The sequence below is a fragment of the Rana temporaria genome, chromosome 1, assembly GCF_905171775.1.
Source record: "Rana temporaria chromosome 1, aRanTem1.1, whole genome shotgun sequence".
NCBI lineage: Eukaryota > Metazoa > Chordata > Amphibia > Anura > Ranidae > Rana > Rana temporaria.
In genome coordinates this window covers 77,627,530-77,645,658 of record NC_053489.1, presented here as the reverse complement: position 1 = coordinate 77,645,658, position 18,129 = coordinate 77,627,530, and the positions used below count along the sequence as shown (strand labels likewise).

General features: G+C 42.9%; 2 protein-coding genes across 2 annotated transcripts in view; one reads left to right on the top strand and one right to left on the bottom strand.

The window, feature by feature from the left end:
* Nucleotides 1–15,206, bottom strand: part of MTREX (Mtr4 exosome RNA helicase) — a 116,883-nt gene extending 101,677 nt beyond the window's left edge. The window contains exons 1-8 of the mRNA XM_040339450.1: nt 14,975–15,206; nt 11,712–11,846; nt 10,801–10,867; nt 8,798–8,860; nt 6,934–7,046; nt 5,204–5,378; nt 4,191–4,281; nt 3,589–3,713 (exon numbers count right to left, since the gene is read on the bottom strand). Coding sequence (XP_040195384.1) covers nt 3,589–3,713; nt 4,191–4,281; nt 5,204–5,378; nt 6,934–7,046; nt 8,798–8,860; nt 10,801–10,867; nt 11,712–11,846; nt 14,975–15,078 — 873 coding nt within the window. The 5' untranslated portion in view covers nt 15,079–15,206. The remainder of the gene's footprint in view (nt 1–3,588; nt 3,714–4,190; nt 4,282–5,203; nt 5,379–6,933; nt 7,047–8,797; nt 8,861–10,800; nt 10,868–11,711; nt 11,847–14,974) is intronic.
* A 147-nt stretch (nt 15,207–15,353) lies between these two features.
* The window catches only part of DHX29 (DExH-box helicase 29), an 84,128-nt gene continuing 81,352 nt past the window's right edge, over nt 15,354–18,129 (top strand). The window contains exon 1 of the mRNA XM_040339444.1: nt 15,354–15,455. The gene's annotated coding sequence lies outside the window, so the exon portion shown is untranslated. The remainder of the gene's footprint in view (nt 15,456–18,129) is intronic.

The window sequence follows — 18,129 nt, the reverse complement described above, 5'->3', positions numbered from 1 at the left end:
TTTTCTGCCTGTGCGTTTTTGGTGCAGCCCATTGCATTTTACCCCCTCTTTTCTTAACTTTAAAGAGGTTGTAAACCCTTGTGTTTTTTTTCACCTTAATGCATCCTATGCATCAAGGTAAAAAAACTTCTGACACCGACCAGCCTCCCCGTTTTACTCACCTGAGCCATGCAATTCCCACTCTCTGCCCAGGGTTCTCAGCTCAATTGGATAGATTGGCTCTCGCTGCTGTCAATCAATTCCAATAAAGCAGCTCCGGGGGCAGGGCCGAGTCCGGCAAATGCTGGACTTGGGAGCACGCCCGCAAGGTAACCCCCGTGGGAGATCCCTGGGGTTATACGATCCAGGGAGGAGCTGATAGCACTGTAGAGGGACCCCAGAAGAGGATGATTGAGGCCACTTTGTGCAAAACGAACTGCACAGTGGATGCAAGTACAACATGTATTTAATCACTTTAAATAGGGACGTGTTTGTGCATTTTACAGCGTTCCAGTACAGTCCAGTACTGCAGGTTCTACTTTTCTGGCACTGAAACTGCAAGCACTGGTGTGAACTATGCCATTGAAAAACCATATAACCTAATTGCCATGCGTTTTTGATGGAGAAAAAAAAAAAAGTAGAGAGCGCAGAGAGGCGTATGAAGCGAGGCGACAACTGGACAGCACCTAGGGTGAAGCACAGATTGAACAGATCGTTGGATATCTTTGAGGCTTTCAACTATCATTGTGGTGAGTTTGAACCCGTAAGGGGTGTGTGGAGCACAGGGGTGAAGCTATTCCAGTGAAAGGTGTACTCATCATGCAAAGTTCCCCTGTGTTTTACATTTCCACTAAAGACTCTATCCTGATACTAATCACTGATCTTTGTGTCCTTTTCTGTTTTCATATATATATGGTGATGTGCATATATCAATCAGTTTTAATTAACTGGTTAATAGCGCCGCTTTGATGCATATATACTGTTTTTGATATAGTTTTTTTATACATCACTTTTTTATAATTTTCTAAGTGGCTGCTGACGGACAAGTTTGTCCATTGCGTTTTATAGATTTATACCTTTTTTATACATACGATTTTATTGTTGGGTTACTTGCTGTGCCATAGCGCTGAGATAGGAAGAGTTGGGTAGTGCGAGTGTATTTTCTTTCTTTTAAAAACAAATATAATGTACAATGCAGGACCAGCAGTGGATGGTTCTGCACAGCAATCAGCATAAAGTCTTTTGGCTAGCTTTAAATGTCAGAAGCCCAACTCTGGGCAAATAAAGATGATCCCTTGGAGTGGGGCTAGGCCCACCCTGAAAGTTAATTGATTTTCTTTTGCCTAAGCAAACAAAAAGATTCCTTCCTGTAGTGTTTGCACCTCCACATTTCACCAGTGTTGGGTTCCTGATGTCATTGATGTAGACAAAGACCAGCAATGGACATAAGGATGCCGAAGCACAGAAGGCACAGTTCACCACTGCCTCCTTACCTCCCCCTAGACAAAATGAGCAATAAACCCTTGCAATGTAAGCACCGTTTTTAGTTGCTCAGAGTTGGGCTATAGATCCTACTGCATAAAAATGCTACATGCGCAAAAAGGCCACATTTGTGTAAACCAACCATGTAGAAATAGACGGGATTTGAAAAAGTAAATGAAATTTTGACTTAAAAACGAGAACGGAAGTTCCAAGAACTGAAAAAGTTAACAGAATATTTCTAGCAATGGTGTCATTATGATTTAACAAAATCAAAGATAATTTTACACATACCGGTAGTTCCCCTTTACTTACTGTTGCCAAAACCTTCCTTTTCATTAGTGTCCTCAACACATTAAGAAGCAGTGTTAATAATGCTTACTTTTTCAGAAGCTCATGACATTGTTCTCCCTTCTCCATATCGCAGGATGTGCAGCCCCAGAAACTCAATAACGAGCATCTGCTTTGTTCGCACCCACGCATGCACAGAGAAAAAAAAAAAAAAATGGACAGCACGTCCATGGGTATGGAAAGAAGCGGAGCTCTTTGTGAGGTTCCAAATCTGTGCATCCTGCCAGTGGCAGGATAGAAAGGGGGGGAGGGGTGTAATGAGCAACTGAAATGGCATTCTATTATAAAATACACCGCATGTTGATATATTAGAGGAAAACAGTAATGCACAGGGAATTTTTTGGGCAAAAGTAAAACAGCAAAATCTGAATTTAATTAACATTCCTGCTCACACATCCTATGGAAAACGCAGCAAAATAGTTTTGACCAATGTACCACTGACATGGCTGCTACTGTGTTTCCCCGAAAATAAGCCCGGGTCTTATATTAATTTTGGCAACAAAAGACACAGTAGGGCTTATTTTCGGGGTAGGTCTTACCATGTAATGTGCTGTCTTCTCTCCCCCTCTCCCTGCCTGACAGGAATCCCCAGTGTAAACTCAGTTAAAATGCTTGTAAAATTCTATAATCCACTCTATTACATTAGTATATAATGTACAATGTGTGTGTTTCTGTAATATAATTGTGCCAAATATCTTCGTTATAGCGCTGCAATTATATTACAGAAACACACACATTGTACATTATATACTGTATTTGCTGGCGTATAAGACTACCTTTTACACTTAAAAAAACTGGCCAAAAAGCAGGGGTCGTCTTATACGCCGGGTCAGCTTCTCGGATGCTTGCTGGATGTTCAGTAATACTGTATGTAGCTTCAGCTACATACAATATATACCGCTTAGCCAATCCCGGTGAGCGATGTATTAAAACGAATACAGAGCCTGCTCTGATTGGAGTAACAACCTCTGCCAATCCGAGCAGGCTACATACAGTAGCCTGCTCGGATTGGCTTTGAGAGTCAGAGAGGCGTGGGCTGATGATGTTACAGGCTCTGCCAATCCAAGCAGGCTTTGTATTTATTAATAGAATACATTGCTCGCTGTGATTGGCTCCAGCAAGAAGGAAGAAGAATATGGTTCCAGTAGGAATGAAGAAGAATATGGCTCCAGAAGAAAGAAATATGAAGCAGGGGTCGTCTTATACGGTGAGTACAGGCAAAAAATCTTTAAAAACTGTAAAATTCGGGGGTCGTCTTATACGCCTGGTCGCCTTTTACACCGGCAAATACGGTACTACTGTAATAGAGTGGATTATAGGATGTTACAAACATTTTAAACTAGGGCTTATTTTCGGGGTAGGGCTTATATTGCAGCCCTCCTGGAAAATAACGCTAGGTCTTATTTTCGGGGTAGGTCTTATTTTCGGGGAAACACGGTAGATCAAAAAAATAAAAAGATTCTATACAGAGGCATTACAAGTGCCTGACAAATAAGGCTGTTAGTGCAGTATGAAAACAGATTTTGGCAGAAACGGAAAAATAAATACTCTCCACTTCCTCTTCTGATTCAGGTACTGTATTTGGTGTGCACGGGATAATGGAAAGTCATAGATAGCAATATTAGACCAGTACACAACACAGAAATAGAAACTAATACATGATCAAAATTGTGATTTTCTAGATTCAATTCTGTTCCTCTTCCAGAAAGAGAAAGATCACATAGTTCGTCCTTAAAACTCATAAAACTGCCCCCCCTACAAAAGGTGTAGTGTGCCTACCTGTTTGTGCAGATGGCAGATCCATTCTGCAAACTGCCGGGCGTTGGGTATGGTGGCAGACAGAAAGACATAATGTACATTATCCGGTAGAAGGATGATTGTTTCTTCCCACACGACTCCTCTTTCTAAATGTATATAAAAAACAACGTTAGACATTCGCAGACAGGGGAACATAATGCACATCAGAGTTTATGTTACCAAGATCACCTGGGCACATTTTATTATATACTCTGAGAACACCAAGAATGGGTATGCACTGATAATTAAAATTAGTACTAAAAAAAAAAAAATTAATAGCTGTACTACCTGCATCCGTGTGGTCATAAATACAAGCATTAACGCAGGGCATTCAGTGAGTAAAAAAGGACGATTTTTTTTTTATAAAATACAGAGCTGAGTGGCTCAATAGCCACAAGCAGCAAGGAAGCATTCACTTTGCAAGGAGGTGTACAGAGCTAAAAAGGAACGCAATTTCTTGCACATTACTGGACTGCACTAAAAAGTACAAGCTTTAAAAAATAATACCAGTACACTACAAGCTTCCCTGTTTTTTTTAAAAGGTGAACCCAACACATCTGTATATTATATATAAGCCATAATACCTGCATCTCTCATGTAGTGGATTTCGTCAAAAATGACCCAGGCAACTTCTCTCATTACCTCCGAACCTCTGTACAGCATGCTTCGCAAGATCTGAAGATTACCACAGGACAAAAATTACCCGATGTGGAGAAAAAAAAAAAAAAGAAATAAAAATTGCTATACACCAACCATAAGGCCTCATGCACACAGGACGTTTGACGTTTTTACAGCAGCCGTTTTTGGCGGTAGATGTTTTTCTACAGTCATTAAACTCTCCGTGTTATCCTATGGGTCCATGCACACATAGGCCGTCAGCAGTTTTGGCCAGTGACGTTTTTGAGCAGTAAAAAACCCCCCAAAACTAGTGGGTTCTTAAAGCGGAGCTCCGCCATAAAAAACATTTCATTAAAAGGCAGCAGCTACAAATACTGCAGCTGCTGAATTTTAATATTAGGAAACTTACCTGTCCTGAGTCCAGCGACGTCAGCAGCAGAAGACGAGCGATTGTCTCTTGGCTGCCCCCACCGCCATCATGGGTGAGGGAATCAGCGAAGCGTTGCAGCTTCACTTCCCGGTTCCCTACTGCGCATGCGCGAGCAGCGCTGCACGTCTTTCACTTGTCACTGTTGTGTTCTGGGAGCCATGTGTTTTCCAGAACACAACGGGGGGCGGGACTAGGAAGTGACGCACTACCTGCAGTCTATCCCCCTCCCCCTGAATTGTGGCACCAGAGGGGGGGGGGGGGAATCTGATGAGCGGAAGTTCAACTTTAGGGTGGAGCTCCGCTTTAAAGACAATTTTCAGCTGTAGAAATGCTCCAACACTGATAAACGTTGATAAAAACTCAAGAAAGTTGCTCACCAGCATTTAACGTTTTTGATCCATTGAAAATAAATTTTTATTAAAAACCGCCAACATGGAAAACCGCAATTGCAAAAACATTGAAAAACTCACTGCAAAGCTACTGGCGTTTTTAGAACATTATTTTAACGTCCAGTGTGCATGAGGCCTGACAGGTACAAATAAATATTACCTCAGTTGTCATTACAAGGCAGGAGGCTGAAGGGTTGATGGTGACATCCCCAGTCAATAAGCCAACATCATTAAATTCTTCGTACATCTCTCTATATTTCTGGTTACTTAAAGCTTTGATGGGGCTGGTAAAAATGACTCTCTGTTTTTCTCTCAGAGCCAAGGCAATAGCATACCTATTAAGGGGAAAAAACACAGATAAGAAACTTTACTGCCATCAACACACATCACATTTCACACAGTCCAGCCCAAACCCTGGATACTCAATGTGCATAGATGGATTTCAAAAACACCAATAGAAAAAAGTAAAGGCAGTTAGGTTTATTCCAGGGAAAGGGATGTGAGAATTCTCTATGGTAGGGACACCGCAGAACAAACATTTCATAATCAATAAGCCTTTGAGCACCAGTTGGAGCCCCCCTCACACCAGGCTACATTTCGGCAATGCATACCCTGCAGCATGCTTCATTGTGCAAAATTTATAGCATTTACAAAATAGGGGATAGTTTTATTGCTTTTTTATTTTTTTTACTACTAGTGGCGGCGATCAGCAATTTTTTTTGTGACTGCAACATTATGGCGGACACTTCGGACAATTTTGACACATTTTTGGGACCATTGTCATTTTCACAGCAAAAAATGCATTTAAATTGCATTGTTTATTGTGAAAAGGACAGTTGCAGATTGGGAGTTAACCACAGGGGGCGCTGAAGGGGTTATGTTTTACCTAGTGTGTGTTTACAACTGTAGGGGGGTGTGGCTGTACGAGTGACGTCATCGATTGTGTCTCCCTATAAAGGGGATGACACGATCGATGCAGCCGCCACAGTGAAGCACGGGGAAGCCGTGTTTACATGCGGTTCTTCAGTTCCGGGGACCGTTCGCGGGACCCCGTCGGCGATCGGGTCCGCGGTCCTGGAGCTTCGGACCGGGTCGCGGGTACACGCCTACGGCTGGGTAGATGTAAACGACGTGCCGGTACGTTGATCTGCCCAGCCGTGCCATTCTGCCGACGTATATCGTCATTCGGCGGTCGTTAAGTGGTTAAGGATGAATATTAAAAAAATAAAATTAAAAAAAATAAAAAATTAAATAACTTACCATGCAACCTTTAATTTCTCTGTCGTAGCTGCCACAAAAATACCCAGAGCCACTTGACCATAATGCAAAAGGTAATGAGGTAAAGTGACAGTGTCCACTGCTCAGGGATTTGGCCTGCACAGCATATTTGCACATTATAGTATACATTTGACAAAGGGACCGCTTCACCATCCACCTGCCGGAATCTAGCAGCTCTACTCTGCCTCTTGTTCTTTGCTGTTTGGTCATTTTGATTTGCTGGCTGACATAAACTAACTCCTATACACGTGCAAAAGTTATCTAGCACCTAAGGCATCAAGTATGTACACAGAGCTGTGCATGCATGGCTCAGTGAAAATGATTTAGAAATACCTCTGGCAGTCAGGAGAGTAGTCTATGAAAACTTAAGAATATCAAAGATGCCACTGCTGAACTCTCCAGAAATAGTTTGTCTGACAATCATGCTCATCCTATGGCTTCAGTACTTTAATACAGACCTGGAACAACTAGGGTGATCGAGAGTTCTTACTTCACTGTGGCCTGCCAATCTGTGTGCTTGTTCCAAACAAGTCACTGAAAGCACTGAAGCCAAATAATTTGTACTCTCTCACCACAGGCTTCATGTAAGTTAAGGGGAAGCGGTATACATACTCTGCACACACTGTTTTTCCAGCTGATGTATGGGCAGAAACGAGGACAGACTGGTTGTTGTCCATGCACAGAATAGCCTCTCGCTGAAAAGCATCAAGTATAAATGGATATTCCTAAAATAGGTAAAAAAATATAAAAGTTAGTATTATTTTACATCCGATTCAATGAAAGCAGAATCTATAATGAAATAATTGCTTCTCGCATTACAAAGGAAAACACAATTCCAAGCTTGTCAAATATTTACGGCATAACGCCAGCCAAATATCAAGTACCCTTTTAGCCCAGTGCAAGTCAATAAAAACTCAATTTAAAGCCGAGTTCCACCCAAAAATGGAACTTCCATTTTAAGTGACCGTGACCCCGACATACCACATTTGATGTGACCGAAGTTCACTCCCCCCTGCAATCTTCTGGGACACGTCACAGAAGATTGTCCGGCCAATCACAGCACGCAGCGTGGCTCGTGCATGAGCAGTGCGTGCCCTGCTGTGCAGCAACAGCCAGGCGCCCACAGTAGTGATGCCAGTGCTGCAGAGAGGAGGGGGAAAGGAGCGAGGCTTTGTACGCCTGCATCGCTGGACTGTGGGACAGGCAAGTGTCCGATTATTAAAAAAGTCAGCAGCTACACTTTTTGTATAGGTGGAATATGTATTATATTATGTATTGTATTAGTATTATATGGGTGGAACTCTGCTTTAAGTTGTGCCAATGTGTTGCAGTGAATTACCATAGGCTTGTTCCCACCAGCAAACTGCAATGATCATATGGCTGCCTGTGTCTGCTGTACTGATCTGTAGATCCTGATATGGTGATGCAATGCAGTAGTTTACAAAGCAACACACTACACTGAAGAAAAATGCCATACCAGTACCATAGAAAACAAAGCTTTTTGTCTTGTGATGGGAAAATGCAGTCCCAAAACAGTTGGTGTGGATGATCCCTAACGGGCCACCATGTGTCTCAACATATATTCTAATGGTTATGTGCTGCTGTACCTTTTTGAATGGCACCAGAATGCATTATGTAGTCCTTACTTTACAATGCACAAGAAAAAAAAAAAAAAAAAAAAAAAAAAAAGAAGAACTGCATGGGCCAGCATTCAAAACTCACAAGTAATAAATATTTATACATATATTTCCAAATAAGAAGGCAAAAGATGAGAAAACAAAGTTGCAATAAGAAATAGCATCAACCTGCTGGCAATGCAAAGTGGCAGAAGAGTGGGAATCATCCACACATTTGGCCTTTTCTTCTACTTTAGTCCCTGTTCACACCGGTGCGACTTGTCATGCGATTCGGACCTGGTAAATAGCATGCCAAGTTGCACCCTATTGTCGGCAAGAGAACTTAAAATCTGTGCGATACCAACTTTGCTCTGCCGCAAAAAAATAAAAATAAAAAATAAAGGGTTCCTGCGCTATTTTTTTACATTTCAGGTGTGACTTTCATAGACATCTGTGCGTGAAGTCACACTGACATGCAGGTTCAAAATCGTAGGATTTCAAAGTCGGATTCAGTGGGAATGGGGGGTTTAAAGAGCACTTGTTCCAAGACTATGAACTATATCAACTGTTGCTTGGTAATAGAAGGCTGGCAAGCAGCTGTCATTCTGCTTCCACTGAAAATAAATGAAAAATACGTGATTTCAGTGCATCTGGTGTGAACTCTGAATATCAATTTCTCCACAGTACCTAAAGATACAGAGGAGAATGAGGGGCTTTTGATAAATTGCTTTTAATACTTGTTCCGTACACACTTTAGTCTGTGTACAGGTTCACTTTAAAACCAAGTTCTGACAATGAAACCCAGACTATAATATTTGGTGTTTAAATTAACACAGCTTTTGAAGAAGACTCGTACAAACCTTTGCAGCTTGCCCAACCCGTGGTCTAAGAGGTATGTACTCATCATCAGCAGGCAACGCCACCTAAAATAAAAAATAAAATATATAATTTTGGCATATTTTATCTATTGAAAAAAACAAAATAAAAATGATGTTGCTGTTTTTTCAGTACAAGCCTGTAATCATCGCTTCATTATCAAGTCATTTGTAAGTTTTGATAGTTTGCCTGACAATTACTGTGCAATGCAACACTACATCCACATAGATTTTTAAAGTCACATAGCACTTTTTTTGGTAGTATTTATAAAAAAAAAAAAAAAATTATATTATACTTTTCCTTTACTATTGGTTATAAAACAAATCACAATTCTAGTACAGTATGAACTCCCCTAAAATTCCCCTTTTTTGGAAAGTTGACAGGCCCACGATGATCTGCTTTAAGGTCACAACAAACATGCCAGTATTCATGGGCTTAAACCAGAGCTTGGTAATGGTGTACTAGATACAGGTCATACACAGTGAGGGAGCAGTGAGGGAGCAGTGAAGGGGTTAATGTACAAGGCAAATACAGTAGGAGGCTGGCTTTAAAAAGAAATTCATAACTGAATACATGCTGTCGCTGATCTGGAACTAATAAATTAATAATTCATTGGAGTTCCTTCACAACAAGTGGAAAGGACGGGTTCACCAATGTAAACACACCACACTGTTTATATATGAAATTGGACTTCACAGCGATCACATGGTGCATTTTGGCTTGGATTGGCTCTATACACTGCCAGTGAACCAAGGGTAATTGGTGTCCACCACTTTGCTGTAGATAAGTGGTTAAAGGATAACGCAGGTCAACGTTTAACATGTTTCTAATTAAAAAGAGTGAAGAAAAGACCTGTCAGTTATTTTTGCCATGACTGCCACTGAGGAAATTACCCTTTACTTTCTGCCCCAATGACCTGGGATAGGAAGTAAAGGGAATGTTCTGCAATGACAATAATAAAAACTTGACAGTACACAATTAAAGCGGAGTTGCTCCCAAAAATGGAACTTCCGCTTTAAGGGAAGTTAACCCCTTGACATGCCACATTTTAGAGGGTTCCAGCTCACACTTTCTCCCAGGGCACCGGAAGGAAGTTCACCTCTTTCCCCTCCCTCTTGGCAATCTGGGACACGCCACATCTCCCAGATGATTGCTTGGCCAGTCATGAGCGGACCTTGATGTCGTCACAGAGTGCGTGCCTGAAATGTGGCCGTGGTCTGAGCTGCGCATGTGTGGCTCAGACTACATTACTGCCGACAGGCCAGTCTTCCATGACAAAAGAGACCACCAAGGGTCTTTTCGGGTTATGAAAACCCTGCCTGGATAGCAAGCTATAAAAAAAAATGTACTTAAATACCAATTTGAAGTGTGGACAACACCAAGTTAAAATGTATTTAAACGCTAGCAAAGATTCCCCCCCCCTCCACACCCCAGATTTGGCTGCATAAGAGTCAGATTTTCTCTCTTTTAAAAAATATATATATATTTTTGGGGGGCCCTGAATGTTTGACAAGTTTTGTGTGGAGGAATCAAGTGGCATATAAAGAGCCCCATTTCAACCTTAGCAAACACCTTGGGCGATGAACTGGAATGTCATTTGTGAGTCAGGCCTTTGTTGTTGCGCACAACAACAGTACTTGAGCTCACAAACACAGTCAGAATTCCCTTAGACACTCTCCAAAATCTTGTGAGCGGCTTTCCCATAACAGTGGATGTGGTTTAAGTCATGGAGGTGGTTGTGTATGCCAAGGGTTTAGAATTGTGATGGCCACCAAGCTCATATGTGATGGTGAGGTGTCCACACTGTTTTCCCCCACATAGTAACACATATAGAAAAAAAAAATAGTATATAGTAATGACGCCAAGAATTTCCAGTAGCCATAAACAGAAAGTAGTTTAAAAAATTATATAGCCAGCCAACACAAAGCATAAGCAGCAGTATGAATCTAATTTGGTCCAGCAATTGAAACATCCCAAACAACTATACCTCATGTGTGCAGGCCTCAACTGTATCCACTTCTTGGACTTTAATCCTGGGCATTAAATCTGCCAGACTGTAAAGAAAAAAAAGGAATGTAACTTTTCATCACAGTATATTGTCTCAGTATGTATGCTGTGTTTTTTTTTTTCTAAGAAGGAAGACATATTACAGATCATATCTACAATGTTATTGTGAAGTTCAGTGGAGAAGAAATAAAGAACAAAACTGGCGTCTGTGCCCAAAAACAAACACACAGAGAGTAAAGGACTAGTCATACTGATAGCTGTGTAGCAATATAATCCTGGAAATGCCTAGAGGTCATGTGATACCACTGGCCAATGAGAGTCTCTTCCTACTTCCAGGACAAATGAAGACTCGTTGGTTTCATGTGACCACACTGACCAACGATGAATGACAATTCATCTTTATTTTGTGGTGTAAAGGTGGAACAACAAATCTATAGATTCTGCCATCCATGCTAAACCGTACAAGGTGGACAATTCTCACGGAGCTTGTATGCCAACAGTCGGCATCAGCAACTGTCAGAATACCCACCAGTGATTGCAGGAGATTGGCTTAAGTCATCGTCCAGCAAATTTTTTCCATTCAGCTCCTTCCAATTTTGGGCAAGGTGATGTTGGCAGGGCAACCCATTGTGCCAACTTCCATTGGTTCCCAGGAATCAACCCTTTTTTTTTAAAGGTGGCTTTAGTGTGAGGTCTTCATAAATGAAATTTTTTCTGGCCATTGTACATCCCCGATATCGGTTAGTGGCAGAATATTCTGTCTAGCACAGTGAAAAGAATCTGAGGCTTCAATACACAAAAATCCCAAGTCATTTTTATATTTTTTTAAACGTCATGATATCGTGCAGCCAAAAAACACCCAGATACCCCATGTCTAAATAGTATTCTTACTTTATCTCATCTGCAGCTGAATCAAGCTTCAATTTCTTTCCCAATATGCAATCCTCTGGTCCATCAAGAACGATGGCTTCACGTTTTGGGACGGCTGCAGGTCCTGTAATTGCTGGATAGCCCTTTTTTTTCTTCCTGGTAACAGAAGTTCACAGTTAGTAATAAAATATAGTCGGCCCATATGTGCATATACCTGTATGAGAATATACAATATATAGTGTATAGATTACAGTTTTCCATTATTTAGACACATTTGCTAAACTCCTCTAAAAAGTCTGCAGACAGTGACTGAAGCCACATACTACCATGCACAGAACTCTGGTGTGTCTACAGGTAATTATGTAGTTACTAGGTTTTTACGAAGGCAATGTAGCAATGCATGATGTTTATTAAGGGTCTATGCAGGTAAACTGGACTCTCAGCGTGTTCTATTGCAAAGCAGATATTGTGGATGATGACAGGTGCGCACATTTACCAAGTTATCTTTATTGCAAACAAGGAAACTGTTTTTGAGCACAATGAAGAAAACTTCTACTGGCTAGTGCATGGGGTTGGCAACCTCCGATGTACGCCAGGTAGAGCATGCAATGGCATTGGTTGTAATAGACAGCTTCCTAGGCTGCCATTAGGGCTTATTTACACTTGCTTCTAGAGTTGCACCGATACCGAGCATTTGCACGAGTACTCTCGTGCAAATGCTCCAATGCTTGACCCCGATACCTGGACAGTCAGTGACATACAGCGATGGGGGAATCGCAATTGCCAATCTCCCTGTGTGGCTTTCAATAAAGTATCTGACAGCCGCTTTTCCTCCTACCAGCTGTCAGTGGCTTTATTGAAAGCCACACAGGAAGATTGGTGCTTGTAACTCCTCCCGCCGCCAAACTGATCGTCCCGACTGTCCCCCTCTGTGTCCTCCAGTCCGCCCCCTCCCCTCATGTGCTCCTCTGGTTCCCCCGTTTCTCCCGACCCAGATCTCTCAGGATAGAGAGCGGAGGAAAGATATAGATATAATCATTTACTGGCTCCTTGCTTTTTCAAATGGACAGAGTCACTGACACTGTCCATTTATAACTGAAAATCATATCATCATCGTCATGGTGGAGTGGAAGAGGACTCCAGTGGTAACCTGTGAAGCTCTGGTGAACTCCATGCCCAGGAGGGTTAAGGCAGTGCTGGAAAATAATGGTGGCCACACAAAATATTGACACTATGGGCCCAATTTGAACATTTTCACTTTTGTTGCCAGAGGTTTAGACATTAATGGCTGTGTGTTGAGATATTTTAAGGGGACAGCAAATTTACACTGTTATACAAGCTGTACACTGACTACTTTACATTGTAGCAAAGTGACATTTCTTCAGTGTTGTCACATGAAAAGATATAATAAAATATTTACAAAAATGTGAGGGGTGTACTCACTTTTGTGAAAGTGTGTGTAATATATAATTTTCTTATCACCTTTATTCCTATTACATGGAATGTAAACATCCTTTGTAATAGAAATAAGGATGACAAGTCCTCTTTATGCAGAGATCTGGGGTCAAAAACACCCCAAATCTCACCTTTACCTTTAAGCGGAAAAGAATAAAAAGTGAACTTTTGCTTTAAAAAAAAAAAAAAAAAAAAAATGACTTGCATCAAAAACCTTTTACAAACGTGCAGGGAAAAAAACGCTGCATTGGCGTACATACAAACAGCCTTCACAAGGTCTTCTCTGCTTGACGCGTTTCACCCCTCCCACTGGGCGTCAGAAGATTCTGATGACGACCAGAGGGAGGGGTGAAACGCGTCAAGCTGAGACCTTGTTTTTTCTACACGTTTAAGAGTTTTGATGCAAGCAATATTTTGGGAATTTTATGAATAATCCTAGCAGTATTACACTATACTCTTTCCCCTTTATTGCCATATGCTTAAAATGGATATCTGATCGTGAAAGCTGGGAAGGTGATTCTTAAGATTGGGATCCAGGATATCCTAAATGTTCTTTATATACCGCTGGAAGAAAGGAGTCATCCCCATATGACAACAAACATCGACCCTCACCAGTGACGGGAAACACAATCCTGATATACCTACAGGCATAAAGTTTCTTTCTGGTGAGTGGGGACCCAGGAGGGGAACACGGAAAGTCACATCATTTTTCACAAGTTCATCACACCGTATTGGATGGACTTTAAATGATTGCACTTTAATTTCCCTGAGCACTTTATACTACATTGCCTAGCAGCGCTATACCGTCGGAAATGCCGCGAGCGGTGCAGTTTTAACCCCAGCTAGCGGCTGAAAAAGGGTTAATACCAGCGGCAATGCTCCTCTGCAGAGGCGCATTACCGCGGTCTCCCATTGCTTTCAATGGGAAGGAGCAGTAAACTCACAGCTTCAAAGACTTTTGGAGCGGTCCTGCTAGCGCAGCGCTCCAGTGTGAAAGCCCCCAGGCTTTTACATTGACACAGCAGGGCAGGAGTTTTTCAAGCGGTATTTTAGGCACCATTTTTAGCGCTAAAATGCCTGAAAAACTCCCAAGTGGATTTTACCAAAAACGTTATTCTGTGTTCATGTGCAGTAAATGCATTTAGTCACATGACATAAGTTACAACCATCATTTTATTCTCCAGGGCCTCTGCTTAAAAAAAAAAAAATGATATATACCGTATTTATCGACGTATATCGCGCACTATTTTCCCCTTAAAATAAGGGGGAAAATCGTGGCTGCGCGATATACGCCGATAGCCGCTTCCCGCGCTCAGTTTGAAATCCTGCGCCGACATATACCGAGTGCAGTACACTCGGGTACATTCGGCCAGGCTCGGCTTCGCTCGTGCTCACGCATAAACGTCACAAAGCGTGAGCGACGCCGAATGTACCCGAGTGTACTGCACTCGGTATATGTCGGCGGAGGCGTTCGAACTGAGCGCGGGAACTCGACTTGAGGCGCGCGCTGGAGAAGCCGGGAGGACACCATCGAGGCCGCAGACGGACGCCGGGAAGACACCAAAACTGTAAGTAACGAAATCATATAACATTTTTTTTTTACAGGAATTTGGGGGGCAACTTTAGGGGTGCGCGGTATACGCGGGAGCGCGTCATACCGCGATAAATACGATATATACATATACACACATGTTTGGGGGTTCCAAGGCATTTTCTGATAACCCCCAATTTCCTCACCCTTTGACGGAACAACACCCCCCCACTATCTCCTTACTCTGTGAAGGGACCCCCATCCCCCCCACCCCTGTGAAGGGACCCCCTCTTCTCACCCTCTAGCAGCGGAGGTAGTCGGGCCGGGTAGTGCCGTTTTACTGCCCGCCGGAGTCTCCTCGTCGATCATACAGAACAAATCATCACCGAATTCGTCCGCCATCCCCGCTCAGCTCTCCAAACACACAAAGTCTCTCAAACAAGTGTAGGCCCCAACACCAGCTGCAGGACTCTAAACAGCCGCTCACGCGTTAACGGAAGACGCACAGTGATGACGTATGTGTGTGACTCCGAGAGCTGTCGCAAGGCTTTCAACATCGCCTGACTAAGAATATGTCCTCGAAATATGGTCCTACGCCGCCATTTTCCTGAAGACCCACAACTGTGTCAGAATGTTTTTTGTCTTAGAGAAAATGGCGGCCGGATTTTTTTTTAGCCCGCGCTCTAGTGTTCAGTGTGCTATTGAGCCGTGATGTCACATGGAGCTGGGAGGACCGTGACTTATCGCCGTGTGTCTGAGATGGGACCGATGTGTGTATGGTGAGTGATTCTAGGGGGGTCCCTCGGATGGCACATCATGGTGACAGACAGGAAAGGGGTAGATCGCTCATGATTTATAATGTCTCCTTATAATCCATGACAGATCGGTGTGGATCATGAGATCCAAGAGATGGGAGATTTCCCCAATCCTTATATGCGGTGTCTGCATTAGTTTTATTGTTTCCTTTATTTTCACCAGGTGATCCGGTCAGTAACACGCTTCTTGTCTTAGGGGGTCTCCACTCTGAATGAAGGAGCAATGGAGATACCTCTGGAGAGCAGCATTGTCAGTGGGGGGGGGGGGGAGGGGAGTGTTAGATGTACTGGTTTTCGGTATGGTTCCCCTATCGAGATGGTTCCTGTAAGGACTGCGCAGGCGCAATCCTTGCCGACGGAAATCTCCGTACCTCGGCCGGCATCCAGGCTCATTCCTTAACATCCCCGTGGATTGGAGGATGTTAAAAAAAAAAAACGAGCCAGGAGGCTGAGCGAGCGTAGCGAGGCCGACTGGCCACTTACCTCAAATTTCACGTCACCCTGGAGGTTCGGTGATTTCCGTCGACAAGGATTGCGCCTGCGCAGTCCTTGCAGGAACCATCCTGATAGCCGGAACCATATCGTCAGATCACCGGCAGATTTCCATGGAGTTGGCCATCAAATTAAAGTGGAACTCCGGGTCACATTGTTAACTACTTCACCCCTTTGGGCATACTGAGTACATCCTGAGCGTGGAGGGTTCAGCCCAAGCACATGGCTGCGTTTAGTTCATCCGGCTGTAAAGTGATGTGGGTGGCTGTATAGCGGGCAGTTCCTACCCCGCCGGCACCTCCTTCTGTGGTTCCCGGGCTCTTCTGCTCTTCCTGGGACCCCAGAACCCCATCAGAGGGGATGTTAGGCAGGGAAGGGGATATCACTGCTCTAGGTGGGTGCAACAAAGGTGAAAACCTCTCCTCCAGTTTAGAAGCCCAGATGCTGGCAATGCATATAGCAATAAAACAGGAAGACGTTCTGGACAGCCGCACTCCAAAAAAGTTTTTGTCTTTTATTCAAGAAATGAAATGAAAAATACATGCCATAGCAGAACGGACAGAAGACTGACGCGTTTCACGCTAACAGCGCTAGTCATAGCTATAACTAAGCGCTATTTGTTAGTGTGAAACGCGTCAGGTCTTTTGTCCGTTCTGCTGTGGCATGTATTTTTGATTTATTTCTTAACCAGTTAACAACCGCCCTATAGACGAAATACATCTACAAGGTGGTTGCTTAACTGGGAGGACGTCCATGGACGTCCTCCGAAAATCGCACTCCCGCGCGCGCACACGGGAATGTCCTCTGGACCCGGCGGATCACGGTAAATCGCCGCTGATTGCTCCGTCCAATGATGTGATGACGCCGGTTCCTCCCTCCCTTCTCTGTACCGAACGTTACAGTGTGAGAGGAGAGGGGAGGGAGCGGATGCAGCAGCAGCTGCTGTGGGCTGGATCTGTGACAAATGCAGTCACAGATCCAGCCATCCATCCATCCCTCCCTGCCCCAACTCTGCAATACCCCACAATACTCTGCAATACACCAAAATACTCTGCAATACACCAAAATACCCCAAAATACTCTGCAATACCCCACAATACTCTGCAATACCCCAAAATACTCTGCAATGCCCCACAATACCCTGCAACGTCGCCTATGGGGATTCTTGGGTAGAGAAGTTTGGCGCCATTCCACGAGCGTGTGCAATTTTGAAGGGTGACATGTTGGGTATCTATTTACTCGGCGTAACTTCATCTTTCACATTTATGCAAAAGAATGAAGAAAAAATACTAAATTTGCTAAATTTTATAACAGAAACAAAGAAAAATTCATTTTTTTTACAGAATTTTCAGTCTTTTTTTCTCTTATAGCGCAAAAAATAAAAAACCCAACAGTGATTAAATACCACCAAAAGAAAGCTCTATTTGTGTGAAAAAAAGGACGAAAATTTCATTTGGGTACAGTGTTGTATGACTGAGTAATTGTCATTCAAATTGTGAGAGCACCGAAAGCTGAAAATTGGTCTGGTTATTAAGTGGGTTTACGTGCCCAGTGGTCAAGTGGTTAAATAAAAGAGTGCGGCTGTCTAGAACTTCTTCCTGTTTTATTAGGATGTTAAACAGGAGGAGATGATGGAACACAAATTCCCTCATCTCCTCTGCAGTGACTAAATCCAAAAGCAATAATAATTTTAACGCTTCTGGTTTCAGAGCTGCCATTCCCTGGCTGTCAGCTAATCAAGTACCATCTGTGCTTGGTTAGCTGCTTTGGAGGGAAGGGGGGACATTGAGGTTCAATACACCCCCAAAGTCCCCCAAAACACCTTTCACAGTGAGGTTAAGCCCTTGTAATAGCAATAAAGTAAAAAAAAAATTATAATAAAATTAATTCCAAAAAAACATAATATAATAATTAAAGTGGAACTTTACCCATAACAACTTAATAATAAAATAATGTTCTTTGGTAGGAACATACATTTCACATTAATATTTGTGCTGCCAAAATGAATGTGCGCTGTAAATTGCCTTCAGCATTGCTTCTGTTTCTTCTTGCTGGAGGCCGCCATTTTGCTGAAGCCCTGAACCCCTGAACAGCAGTAAGTCATAAAGTGGAACTAAACCCATCGATTTTAGGCCTCTTGCACAGT